At 36.4% G+C, this 14558-nt stretch overlaps 1 protein-coding gene across 1 annotated transcript in view; it reads left to right on the top strand.

The window, feature by feature from the left end:
* The window catches only part of LOC118738353 (homeobox protein abdominal-A-like), a 209776-nt gene that overhangs the window by 23611 nt on the left and 171607 nt on the right, over positions 1-14558 (top strand). The window contains exon 4 of the mRNA XM_036469275.1: positions 1985-2217. Within this exon, the coding sequence (XP_036325168.1) occupies positions 1985-2217 (233 nt within the window). The remainder of the gene's footprint in view (positions 1-1984; positions 2218-14558) is intronic.

Raw genomic sequence — 14558 nt, 5'->3', positions numbered from 1 at the left:
GCATATAACGAGAGGTAACCAGTTTCCTCTCCCAGTGTGTGCAAAATTAAACATTGTCTGTTTACTTTTACATACCAAATTTGTGAGGTTTTTTCAGGCAAAGAAGGTTGGAAAAATATTTAGATTTAAGCGAGCTGTACCGTTTGAAAATACCTCCAAAAAGGGAGTTCTTTATGAATAAAAATAGTTTCTTAAATAACTTTTTGAAAAAAGTCTCCTCAGATGACAAACCAGATTAGGCTTAACAAATCTGCATAAAAATATTTAAAAATCTTTTCAACGGAATCGTAATAATGAGATTTTTGATGCTGTTTTTTTTACTATTTTCAAAGATTGATTTGCGAAAAACTTGAATAACTGGGCCAAAACTATCCCGATTTAGACTTGTGGGACCTCAGTAGAAAGGTATTTTTACACTGTTTTTATTTCTGTCCAAAAAAAAGTCATTCATGTCGCAATATTTTTTTTTTAAATGCCAACACATCTTACTTCAACTTTGAATTATATTCGTTCACCCTACCTTTTTCTTTCATCCTTTGAATGAGTTTATTAGCAAAGATATAAAAAGGGTGAGAAAATACCATTCCAATGACACCTCTTGATTCAAAATCGGTTCAGTTATTCAAGTTTTTCTTATACCAATCTTTGAAAAAACTTAAAAAACAGCATCAAAAATCTCTTAATTACAATTCCGTTAAATTTTTTTTAAATATTTTTATGCAAGTTTTTTGAGGGAATTTAAAAAAAAAAAATCTTTAAGAAACTATTTTTATTCATAAAAAACTACATTTTTGGAGGTATTTTCAAATCGGTCCAGCTCACGTAAATCTTAATATCTTCCCGAAATATTTTGTTGGACGTGTTAAAATATAATAGGTTTTATAATTCCAATAGAAAAATAGTACCGATTTTTTTTTGGATGGAGAGTAATGCAGTCTAATGTGCATAAATTTGCGCGTTTGCTAGGCTCGTTTCGGCGCTCCGAATGTATCGCACGTTTATGTAAAATAAATATAATTAATTCCAAATTTATTTGGAGATTTTATCATAGAATTAATACACTTTATAAGGTGAATAAGTTCAGTCTAACAGAAATTTAAACTCCCCAAAAATGGCGAGGATTTTTTTCCCCCATTTGTTTTTTCTATACCCACCATATGAATTGATCAAACTTTGAATGCGTTTTCCCACAAACTTTTAATTTTTAATTAATTGTCCACATTACTAAATGTGCGATACGTATTTAAGAGGTATGTTTATTACTAAATATTATATCTAATGACAACAAGTATTGTGTTATCACTATAATGGCCGACAGAATGGTGCAATCGTGCGTCACGCTGACCTAAGCGCTGGGAACACAACAATAAAAGTATACTTAATCCAGCTAGAAAATTAGAACACACACGCTGTCTAGACAATACCACAACACTCGACTTCATTGTCAATAATCAATAGCGCAACAGGAACTTAGCAGTAATATGATTAGCGTTTTAGGCTAATTTGTTGACGCACCGCTACATCACCTCAAAAGTGTGGGTGCGACAGAGTGGTCAGTAGTCAATAGCGAATAGCTAATGTTGAGTGACACTTAGTTTACCATGACTAAATGCTTGAGCACTGCCTCTTTTGAAGGAATAACTGAGACTTAATGGAAAAATTCGCACGCATATTGACCTTCACACATTTGCATACGGTTCAAACAAACAATAACACAGTACGCTCTACTAAACATAATTGTTTTCTAAATTGCAGTGTCATTGGCTTTTACAGCGGTAATCCACAAATTTAAAAGTAAACATTTAGCAAACATTTGTATTTGAAGATTACGAAACCGCTTCCACGGAAGGCGGGTAGCTCTAGATGTAAAAACTTAACATTTAAAAGAGCATTGCTGAGTTTTTGCATTTTGGCGATTTGCCTAGAAATTAATATGTTTTTGCTTTTCGGAATTCTGCTAATTTTTTGTTTTGTTTTATAGCAGGTACACAGACAGTATCATGAACAGTTATCAGTCAATGAGCGCGCCTGCCTCTGCGTCCAGTTTTGCGCAATTCTACCAGCATGCCGCTGCTGCAACGGCCGCCTCTGCAGGTGCCGTTGGAGTGGACTCACTCGGAAATGCATGTACGCAGCCATCATCGGGCGTTTTGTCCACCGGAGGAGCCGGTCAAAGTATTGCTGATTTGCCAAGATACCCATGGATGACATTAACAGGTGAGTTGAGTGTTTTCAAATTAACGCTATGAAAGAAGTGCTTTGGCAAACAAAACGTAAAGGCCTATGGTATACGCAACTACGGCAAATAAAATAAGACGCCACCACAAAATTAGTTTCGTCCGCGCGGCCTAATTCAAATTGTTTATCACGGCCTAACTTCACTATTCAAAATGAATTGGGCACGCGCGGCATAATTTACTGAGCCAGATATTCCTTGAAGTAGAATGATAGCCAAAATAACAATACAATTCATCAAAGCATCAATTTTTGTGGAAGATAACATTATTTTCAGAAAAAGAAAGATCGGTTCTTCTTTCCGGATTATCGCGACTTTTGCAAAATTCGAAATCAAATTAGTTGGAAAGATTGTAAGAAATGAGCATATGAGCAAATGATATTTATTATGTAAACAAAATACCGATTGGCAACAGTGTAGCGCTGCATCTAGTTTTTTCGCCATATCTACGACAAATAATATTCGATGGCGACGAAATTTTTAACCATATTAAAGACCGGACTTGCATTTATTGACTAAGTGGTATTTGCTAATGATATGATGAAAATTTTTTAGCTTCCGTTAAATTTATTTTAGGAAAGTTAAAAGTTTTGAGGCATATTTGATTCCTTAAGATTGCTAATGTGCCTGCTTTAGCCTGAACGAAGATATACGAAACAATGTTTTTATTATTTGTGCGAGCGTAAGATTTTCATATTTCTATGCATAAATAAATGTTTCCCATGTTGAGGGAAAACATAGCTTTGAGAATCAAATATTTTGATAAATTAGCAATAATTCGCCAACAAGAGCTAATCTGAAGAAACCAATCAGTGGCGGATCCAGCTGGGGGGTTTTGGGGGTTAAACGACGTGTCAGTCAGTGGCGGGCCCACGGGGGGTGTTTTAATATGGCGCATATGTGGGCATAATATGGCGTCTATGTATTGAAACACCCCCTTGGGTCCGCCACTGACTGACACGTAGTTTAACCCCCAAACCCCCCGTCCCCCCGCTGGATCCGCCACTGAAACCAATGGTACATATTTACATATGTCTTAAATCAGCATCATAAAATAACGTAGAAGTAAAAAAGGTGCGCTAGTATTTTTTGCTGTCGACTAATATAACAAAACAATGATTACTTTCGGAATTTAACAAAAAACGGCAACCAAAATGCTTGTCAATGTTGTAATGAATATTAATGACATCAGAGATCAATTAACAACAATAATGTATCCAAACAAATAGGTTAATAGAATAATAATATTTTACTTTAGTTTTATGAATCGGCAGTAATTGGCTGATCATTTTCCGATTTATAGATATCGTCTAAGCGCCTTTTCGATGACTGTCTCAACAGTTTCACTCATAGTTAAATTTTATTCCCCAAACTACTCAACCACCCATATAAAATTATTTTAACAGCAATTGGCTCAATTTAAATTATACCTTTATAGTCGTGTATATATAAATATTAGATGTATGGCATCGTTATTGCCAATTTGCGTACTACAATTCATAATGGCTTCTTCAAATTCTATCCTCCTCTCCCTGATCGGCTATTTACTTGGTTTTTCCCACACACGTTCCTAACGTCTTGAAGTTATTGTTGTTGTTAGTATTCCGAATGTGTTACTAAACGGTACATAATCATAAACAGCAATTCGAGCAATACATAGTTCATTCAAAATTTATATTAGGCATGTTTTATTCAACCATCACAAGCAAATAGCTAAATCTTGGTCAAATAAAACGAAATTAGCTTATTTCCTATGTTAGCCTAATTTTGACAGTTGTTTGACAGCAAATAGTGTCAAAGTAAGCTTTTGCCTCTTTCTGATTAGCTGAAGGAGACAATTTCTGATGCTGAATGGCAATGCCCATTGTTCAATATACAAGCCAAGATAGCTTTTCATAAGCCAATATAATTATGTTGGGTAAGTCCTCCATACAAAATAAGCTAATAGCTTGAATTTCTGGACAAATAAAACACGGCTATTGTTGCCCTAGTGGCTCTTAAAATTTCTTGCTGTAATTTTGTTTGCTTTTAATGCTCCGCTGCTTTGTGTCTGTTTTTGTATATGTATCAGTTTTTGTTCGAGTGATTGGTTATTTAAATAGCGTCAAGGTCATAACTCTTTGCGTTCGCCATTGGTGTGATTGTGTGGTTGAGTGCGGGGTAGAGTTCAGATAAATAAATGCATGTTCAACACTTCTACATACAATACGTAAAATATATTGTTCGATTGCTCCGTTCTGTTTGATAGCCGCTACAACATTTTCTTGATGACCAGCCGAAACCATGCGAGTTAATTAAAAATCTTCCGAATGTTTCATAGAGGATTTGAATTTTGCATGAGGGGCGTGTGAGCGGACACAATTTATGTCGGGTCAGTTAATTTATTTCATTTTTGTATGTTGTCGAGATTAAATGATTAAGATTTATACTTAAATATTGTAACCAAAAACGAATTCGCTTTCAAAGTGCAAGATAAACGTTTATACATATAATAAAATTGTAACAGGCCGATGTCCGTACATTATAGACATTAACGAAAAATTAATATGGGAGCGGGTCAATTTGTACAGGAGATTTTTTCGACTATGCGCGTATAGCACATAAATATTGCACGTGTAATTCTAAGTAAATTTGCCGAAGAAACCATGGGTCTAAAATCAATTTGGAGTTTGCCACATTGCTTAAATTTTGTATAAAAACATGCAGTGGAAGATTTGAATATTTGTCACCCCTAGGCAATTCAGATTTTGCCGCCTTTTTTCGATAAGGAAAATATTTTGAGGTAAAAGTATCAGTTTTGGAACGATTCGCAGGTTTTTTGGTATGAGGAATCCTTTTCTGAACTTATCTTTTTCTTAAAACTTCCACCAAAGAGCGCACAGTGGGGCAAAAAAGGTTGGTGTGGATAAATCAATTTTGAGAGCCCAAATATGAACCGATTTCAAGTTTATTTTTTTTTAATAAGAGATAATTAAATTTCGCGTCGATCTATCCGTGGCGATTTTTTTGAAAAAGCTCTAGTTATACCCGAGCGCACTTGTGCACAAGGGTATTATAACTTTGTTCAGATAACGGTTGTTGTTATGTAATGTATACATAAATGATCAGAATGAAAAGAGAAGTCGATTAAGCGGTGACTGTCTGTCTGTACGTCCGTCCGTCCGCCTGTGCACACGATAACTCGAGTAAAAATTGAGATATCTTAACGAAACTTGGTATGTGCACTTCTTTTGGGCGTAGGACGGATGGTATTGAAAATGGGCAAAATCGGACAATAACCACGCCTACCTCCCATATAACGGTAATTTTCCGAAATACGAAAACTGCGATATTTTAGTAACTACTGAAGATTATTCACTCAAAATTGATATTTACAATAACCTTTAGACGAAAAATAAGAATACTGTACATTTTTTGGAAAATGGGCGTAGCCACGCCCACTTATGGATACATGTGTATATCTTGGTAACCGCTGCACCAATTTCTTCCAAACTTGGCACAGTTGTTAGTCTTGCTACAGCATACCAAATGGCCGAAAATTTTTAAAATCGGACAATAACCACGCCTACCTCCCATATAACGGTAATTTGGAGAAATACGAATTCTTCGATAAATCAACAAATATTAAAGCTAATTTACTCAAAATTTATGCTTGCAACAATTCTTTGCCAAGAAATACGTTTATGACAAAATTTTGGAAAATGGGCATAGCACCGCCCTCTTATATGTATCTCGGTAACCGTTCTACCAATTTGTACCAAACTCATAGAACATAGAAGCAAAACGTTGAAAATTATTGGAATCAGATTCAAATTACGACCACTTTTCATATAACGGCAAATTTCAGAAATGCTTGAAACTTCAATATTTCGAAATTTAAGGACGCTAATTTACTCAAAACTGATACACACCGGCTTACCATGTAGCGGTACCTGCGCCGGGTATTTAATGTTCGGCTCCGCCCGAACTTAGACTTTCTTACTTGTTTTTTATTCATTCATGTTGAAAAATGAAAGGAAACAAATTTTTACGTTTGAATGCTTCCAATTTTTTTGGAAAATATTTGAAATTAATTTCAAATGCCTGCAATTATTTAAAAAATTATTCACAAACATTTTCTCATAGGAAACATTTAATCAAAAAATGTTTTTAATTTGTCATCTATACTGAGATATATTTTGAAAGCCGTTGTTATTTAATCGAAAAGCTCGAGAACAACTGTACCGTTATTTTTGAAATTTCGGACATCGACTCTAGACCCCCAAAGGATGATAATAGAAGAAAAATAATTTCGATATATCAAGGGGCGTGGCACCTCCCATACAAACTGAAGCTTTCACACAAAATATCTCTGGAAGTATTCATCGTAGAGTGCTATGACTTAGTATAGAGATATATAATTTTCAACTTGTTATCTATACTGATATGTACTGATATACATTTTGAAAGCCGTTTTTTCTGTTTGAAAAACTCGATAACAGCTGGACCGATATTTTTGAAATTTTGGACATCGACTCTAAATCCTCCAGGGATGATAATAGAAGGAAAACAATTTCGATATATGAAGGGGGCGTGGCACCGCCCATACAAACTGAAGATTTCGCACACAATATCTCTGGAAGTATTCATCGTAGAGATAACAGCGCCAAGTCATGGGACAAAATGGGAGTTATTGAAAAAGAGCGCGTGGCACTTCCCATACAAAATGAATTTCTCACATTAAAATGTGTATGTGGTGTGAGAAATTCAGTTTGTATGGGAGGTGCCACGCCCTCTTTCTCAATAACTCCCATTTTTTAATAAAAAGAAAAACTGGCAGCACTCCGCAAGGTTGCAGAAATCTTTTAAAATATGTTCGACAAATATCTTGATATGGAAGGAACTGCTTTACAAGTTCAAGGAAAAAATTCCCAAAACTCAACGCAATTTTTAGCAACTTCAATCTTGCACTTTATTATACTAAAATTAATTTTTTTTTGGATTCTAATTTATGTGAAAGCTTGCAGAATTTTTTTAATTTCTTGTACAAAGTTTGATCCAAAACCTACCACACTACCACATTTTTTCCAGATTCTACCACACAAATTTTTTTTCAAGTCCGATCACTGACTAGTCGATATATAAAACAAAATGTTTTTGTCAAAGTCAAAGTTAGACATTTGTTTGCATTGTCAACAGTTATGAAAAAATACCCCTTCTGATTGGAAATAAAATATCACATAATTGAAGTGGCCCGTTTCAGAATTTCTGACTCAATACCAAGTAGAATCCTCCAATGCTACACGCACATAGTCAGGGCTATCACAGAATCCATCGTAGCTTCCATTTTCGTGAAATCTACGAAAGTGCTATCACAGAATCCGAATAGCTACAAACGTAAATTCGAAATTCGTAGAGAGCCTTTATTGAATCCGTTCGTAATGAAGATTCGTACAGAGCAAAATTTAAAATCACTGAATCCTAAAAGTATGAAACAAGGTGCATTATTGTTAATAATAAATATTTATTATAATCCAAATTTGTCTTAGATTGATGTGATTCCATATATTTGTGTAAACGTAGACGTGAAATACCAATGCCATACATACATAGATATATATGTATGTACATTAAAGTGATCCAAAAATGTATGTGAAAAAATAAGGTCGGATTTTTAATGCCGCCACCCTCTAGGATTGTTCCATACCGAAAACAAATATACCCCTATTTTTTTATTTTGAAATAAAAAAATATTTAGGGAGTGCTCACAGCGCTCAAATTTTTCCATGTATTTTATATGGGGAAAAAACAACTTTTCGTAGAAATGGTGTAAAATTCTTGAAAATCAATATTTTTCGATCGAAAAAACTTTGCTTATCTTCAGGAGATTCCCAGTAATAATACTCAATTGTTTCTTTAACTATTTTTTCATGGTAACTATATTTTATAGGTCCTCCAAAACCCCTAGAAAATGCAATGGGGGGACCAATAAAAAAATCTTTAATATTAAAAAATGGTTAAATAAACAATTGGATATTAATATTGAAAGTCTCCTGAGGAGAACCACGGTTTTCCGTTCGAAAAATATTGATTTTTAAGAATTTTACACCATTTCTACGAAAAGTTGTTTTTTCCCCATATTTATTTATTTATTTATTTATTATAATCAAACACACAACCATGAGTTATAAATATTTTTTGATTTCAAAATAAAAAAGTAGGGGTATATTTGTTTTCGGTATGGAACCATCCTAGGGGGTGGCGGCATAAAAAAAAAAATCCGACTTTATTGTTTTTGGACCACTCTAATGTACATACATACATTCATCTGCTAGACGCTATTTAGTTAATGAATATTTTTTATGAAGCGAAAAAATTCTAATAGTTTAACAACAATTTATACCTGTTTGAAAATTTTAATTTAATTCAATTGATAAGATAAATGAAATATTGTAATATCGGCATCAAACTAGAGATGTTTAGAAAAGTTTACTGCCGAAAATATTTTTGAGGAGGGCTGCCACCTGTTTGAAAAATTTTATTCAATTAAATTATTAAAATAAAGGAAATATTACAATACGGGTATCAAACTGAAGAGGTTTAAAAAAGTTTACTGTCGAAAATATTTTTGAAGCGGCTTGTCACCTATTTGAAAGATTTAATTCAGTTAACCCTCTGCGACTGACTGGGTAGTCTGAGAGACACCGAAGGTTCGATATTTATCCTGAGCTTCAGTAGCATTGGTTACTAAAAACGCTTAGTTTTCGACATATAGTTTATTTATATGACTATTTCATTAATTGGTATTTAAAATATTGATAGAATTTCAGGTTTAAATCGAGAAAAGGTTTATTAATAAATAACTAATATAAATATTTTGATCTGGAAAATTTGAGTCTGCGAGACTACACGTTAGTATAATGGGGAAACTGCGGTCACGTCAGTAGCAGAGGGTTAAATTGATAAGATAAGGTAAATATTGAATTAATACACCTTTGTAGACTCGAGTTATAAAATTATAAATTAAATTTCCAGGAAAAAGTCGAATTTCACCTCATAAAGCTCTTTAAATCTATTTAATTTTCTATTAATCAGGCCATAAAGGCCCGAATACATACAGCTTTGGCGTAGCGTTGGCGTCGCTTCAACAGCTGACTATGAATATATGAATTCAAAACTAGCCGTCCACATAGCCAAAATTTGGCAACGCTAACGCTAACACAAGGCATCTTTCGCGTGCGTTGTTCGTCAGTTGTTGCAAATAAATAATTAAAATTATGTGAAATATTTTTCCTTTTTTATCAAATTCGGGCAAGAAATGTCGTTTTTGATGCACTTATTGATATGAAATATTAATTTATATGTCCATAGTACGTTAATTTAGTGGCCAAGCGTCCATTGTAGCAATCACTGGCGTTACTCTCGCTGCTGTCAAAGCGACCCAACGCCAACGCAACGCCAAAGTGGTATGTAGATTGGCCTTAAGGGTTTTGGGAGGGAGTAACCACACAAAAATATTTATAAAGCGCAGTGAAGCACGCCGAGTATTTGCTAGGTTTGAAAAGTCAATAGATATTACAGAAATAATAACAAAAATACGACACTTTGGTGCCCTCACCAGTTGCAGCCCGTAACTTTGCTCCAGGTAGTGGCTTCACATAAAAAGTGGCCAAAGCAGATCGAATAATGGAATGTGACGCTCCAGTATCCACTATCAGCACTCGCTCTTGCCCACTCGCACATCCACCTACAGTGAGGATGCATGCTTTCCCGCCAATTTGGGAGACGGAGATTATGGGCCCTTCAACTACTGGAGCCAGCAGGCGGCCCTTCCTGCTGTCTCGTTTTAGTTTAACGACCGACTGGAGTTTGATTCATCTTCTTCAGCTCTGCGTTTGCGTCCTGCCTAGTAGTTGTTTCTGTTGGAACTTGCGCTGCAATCGCAGGCGAAGTGGCCTGGTTTCCCACATCAAAGCATTTGCCAGAGCCATCCTTTTTCTCTCCCAGCAGTTGGATTACCTCCTTTAGCATTTCATTTGTCTCTTCCGGTGTTTCCACTTCCACTCGATGGGCTTTATAAGCTGGTCTACTTAGGAGCGCCGCCATTTCACGTGTCTGAGCATATGAGATTTTGTTATTGTGTATACATATCCCTCATTCCGTTGATGAATCTCTGGATATTTACCTTTTCGATATGCGTATCCAACGGCCAAGTGAACCAACCTCTCAGTCTCGGAGGCAAATTCCTGTGGAGACTCGTTTGCTTTTTGGTAGCGATTCTCCATCTCCATATGGTAAATTTGCTTCCTGTGCTCCAAAACGTCTCTCCACAGCGCCCATCCACTCTCTTTCATACTCGGAAACTGTTTGCAAGATTTCCGCTGCAGGTCCTTATGACCTAACAAAAAACGCAGCGGACTTACCCTTCATGATCCACCTATTTGCTGTAGCCGTTTTTTCCAACTGGAGCGTAAAGACCTGGAAAGGAATCGTGCCGTCGAAGAATGAAATTTTTACCTTGGGACGGTTCGTCGAAGTAGCTGGACGATTCAACGGCAAATGGTGGAGACCTTCCAGCTCACCCACCCTTTCCTCGACTTTAACCTCTCTCTTCGATCTTATCCGGCTTCTCTTCGGTTTTTTCCTGCCTTGCTTTGAGTTCCGTGTTGTCCCTGAGTAGATTTTCCTGAAGTTGGGTGATCTTTTCATCCTGCTGCGATGACACCTTCTCCGACATGCATATATCCTGTGCTTCCAGGTGTCCTTGCATCATCTGTGACATGGCAGCCAATAACGTGGTAATGTCCAGAGCTGTTGATGAACTAGGAGCCTTTTGCTATTCTTCAACCTTCGTGGACGACTGCTCTATATCCTTCGATGAACAACCAGCATCTACCTCTTCTTCGTCCTTTTGCGGATTTATCGTCGGGTTTACGCTGGAAGTCGTATTTGTCCACGTTGATGCCTTCTGCTTCCATAGCCTCTCGCAGCCGTGATAGTAACTTTACTTTCCATCCGGAAGTTGCTAAATTTCACTTCTCCAACTCCCATTTAAAAATCCCAATTCTGAAACCATTTGTCACGATTGTCCTTAACTACCTGACGGATTTACCAAAAATCATAAGGTCAGTATCGCTGGATTGTTAAATAAACGCTCATGATGACCAAATTACAGTACAATTAACTTTATTGTAGAATAAGCACTTTATAAAACTTCTTTATGCAATAACAACAATTAACAACACTTGTCAAGGCAATTAAAAGACTTTAAAAAACTTTCTAACACAACTGAACTTATAGCTTGCTAATTCGCAACTGATTGTCTGGTAGCTTGCTGACTTGTTCGCGCTGTAGCAACGGCCTTATTTACCTGCGCTCGCACTCGTGGCAACTCTAGAACGTTCTGCTGTCTATCGAACATTCTCTCATTCTCTCGTTGTTCGCAGTATTCATCCCCTTGACGTTTCTTTCTTTCGAATGTTCTACCTGTTTCGTCAAACATTTTGCCATTTCCTTGCTGTTCGCTTCGAGGTGCCGCAGTATTCGCAACAATATATTGTAAATGTGCTAAGATAAGGCGTTTTTGTATCGGCAGCTCAGACAGAGCATTTTTGAACCGAATTCTGAGATATGGGGTTCTTCAATAAAATTCTGAGATAGCGCGTTCTTCAATCATGCAATGATACAATTTTGATCAACAATACAAAAGGAGAAAGTTTGAAGCTTGCATTTTTTTGCGGTTATGGTTCGAATTCTCGAAATTCTACTTTCAGTGTTTGAAAATATTTATGCCGCCGATCGGAAGATGAAACATTGGCTCAGGCGGTTGGAATTCACAAGGGCAATTAGCCACGCGATTGGCCCCTCAACAAAGCGTCCAAGTTAATTAACAGCTTTGAGTGCATTCGTGGCGAATTCATGCGGGACGAATGCAGGACCCACAGTCATACACAGCTGCAATTGGGTGGTTGGTTAAATTTTGTTTAAATAAAATTATGATTTTGGCCGGGACGAAGTTCGCCGGGTCCGCTAGTTGTATCCTTACGTGATCATTATATAGTAATTTATTTTAATTTTCTTATTTTCGTATACAATTTTAAATTTTTAATCTGTTGGGAATTGAAAAGCTCATTCCAAAAAATGTTCTCCTCAATTAAAATCGTTTCATAACTTTCTAGTGCATAATTAATAATAATAATAATAGTATGGCGCTTTCATATATATATGTATATATATATATATATAAGTATTTTGCCGAGCTTTTCCTCCGATTTGTGGCGTGCGCCTTGATGCCGAACGGCGATTGTATTTTTATGAGAAGCTGTTTTTCATAGAAGAAATACACTCGGAGGTTTGCCATTGCTTGCCAAGGGGCGACCGCTGTAAAGAAAAAACCTCGTTTCTATATTTTTTCGATTTTGCTTTGACCACAGTTTGAACCCAGGCCCTGTGGAGTGGAAGCGGGCACTGCTTACCACTACACCTCAGCAGCCGCATGTTTACTTGAATAAAAAACTAATACATAGTTCTAACGCAACGAGAAATAGCACTGATGAATGAAATCAAAATTTAGAATAAAAATTGGTGCATATATTGAGAAAAATTTGCTGTGCCAATACTTTGTTCCGGCAGTGTAGTTCTAACGCAACGAGAATCAAAGCACCTACCCCTCCACAAGCCCCAATACTCTTCAAACTACATACATCTCGCCTTCAATTGCTTCCTGAAAAAAATACTTTAATAATCCATATCTCTCATGTTTTTCCTTGTACACTTCTGCACTGCAATTTTCGAAAGCACTGCCCCATATTTATATCTGAAGATATTTTTTTCTCTCTTTAATTTATGTTTAATAATTTCACTAAACTTTGCTAGTTTTTACATCTATTCGTTTACCTTTACAAGAAAAAATACCTTCGGGGAATAATTTAGCATGAATTTGATGAAATATTTTAATTTTATCAAATGTCAGATGGCTGACAACTGAAAACAACAACGAATGTCATCAAGTGGAGTTACCTTATTTTTTTGTATCATGGTATGAATAGTTATACAAAAAAAATATAACTCACTTTGTTTGCACTTGCATTTCATGCAAAGTTTCGTACGGCAAAATCCGATTAAGAAAGGCCAACGATGTGAAAATGCAATTCCCTTCGATGCACAATGGCTCGCCTGATATTTACTCACATGGGTTGAGCGTAAAATATTAAAATTCTTTAGTTTAATTGCGTTTTGCGCAAAGTCGCAGAAATTTCTCCGCTTTGCTGGAGACGTCTACATGCACAAATACTTAGATGCATTCATACATATCTTTAGGTATAGTATGTATTGTAGATTTGAACAGTATAATAATATAAAGTACGAGCGTATGACTATAGACGACATTTGCACGGCTGGTAGCATTTATGGCAGCGTCTATTTGTGTATCGATGCTACTGGGCTTGAATATACCAGCCATAAATGTAATGTCGGGAGGTGCAGCTGCCTAACGGGTGAAAAATATATGTAAAGGGTGGTCCATATAGTGGTTTGTCGCTTACACCTCCATACAAATTTTAAACGCAGATACGTATACGTGTAAAAAAACGTCTATTATTGGTTTATTCAAAAGAGCAAAAATTTCCATTATTTATGGAACGCGACTTCAATCATGTAGCTGCCTCGGCTGGCTTTTCAGTGGCGCATCCTGTAAACCCCGTTTTTCAACACCTTGGTGCCGGTTTCTGGCTCTATCCCACGAATGGCTTGCTTTATATTCGCCAATGGATTGTTAGAATAACATCAGTCCTTCGCGGCACTCCGCAAAAAGTCTTTTTGATAGTGCCCCTGTTGCGCTCACCGTTGACTGAGATGAAATTTCCAGTAGCATTTTCAAAGAAAAGTGGGCGGACGCTACCGTTTCCAAATCTGCACCAAACTATTACTCTTTGAGGAACCATTGGCTTCTCGACAATCACGTGAAGGTTTTCCGATCCCCAGATGCGGCAGTTTTGCTTATTCCCTGCAAAAATCGTTGGACCATGTAGTATATTTGTGGTATATTGGAGTACTTACAAAAGTGCTCCTCTGTCATGCTGTAGCGGACCAACTCGTGTCTCTGCTCCAGCTTATTGTTACCCGATCACTGCTCGTGTTTTAACGACATGTGATTGAAGTTAAGCATTTGAAAGTACATTTGCATGTCTGGCTGTAGCTGAATGTGTAGAGATGCTAGCTGTTAGTTCTTAGCTCCCAGCATGTTCGGGTTCGAATGTCGTCAGAGGCAACATGTAATTTTTAATTTTTGTTTCTGGTTTTTATTAATTTCAAAAAAAGCATCTGCGAAGTGAAGAACAAAAGC

This window comes from Rhagoletis pomonella, unplaced genomic scaffold, assembly GCF_013731165.1.
Source record: "Rhagoletis pomonella isolate Grant_MI unplaced genomic scaffold, Rhpom_1.0 Rhpom_scaffold_00004, whole genome shotgun sequence".
NCBI lineage: Eukaryota > Metazoa > Arthropoda > Insecta > Diptera > Tephritidae > Rhagoletis > Rhagoletis pomonella.
The sequence above is the reverse complement of the archived record's forward strand: the minus strand, read 5'-3'. Positions and strand labels throughout refer to the sequence as shown.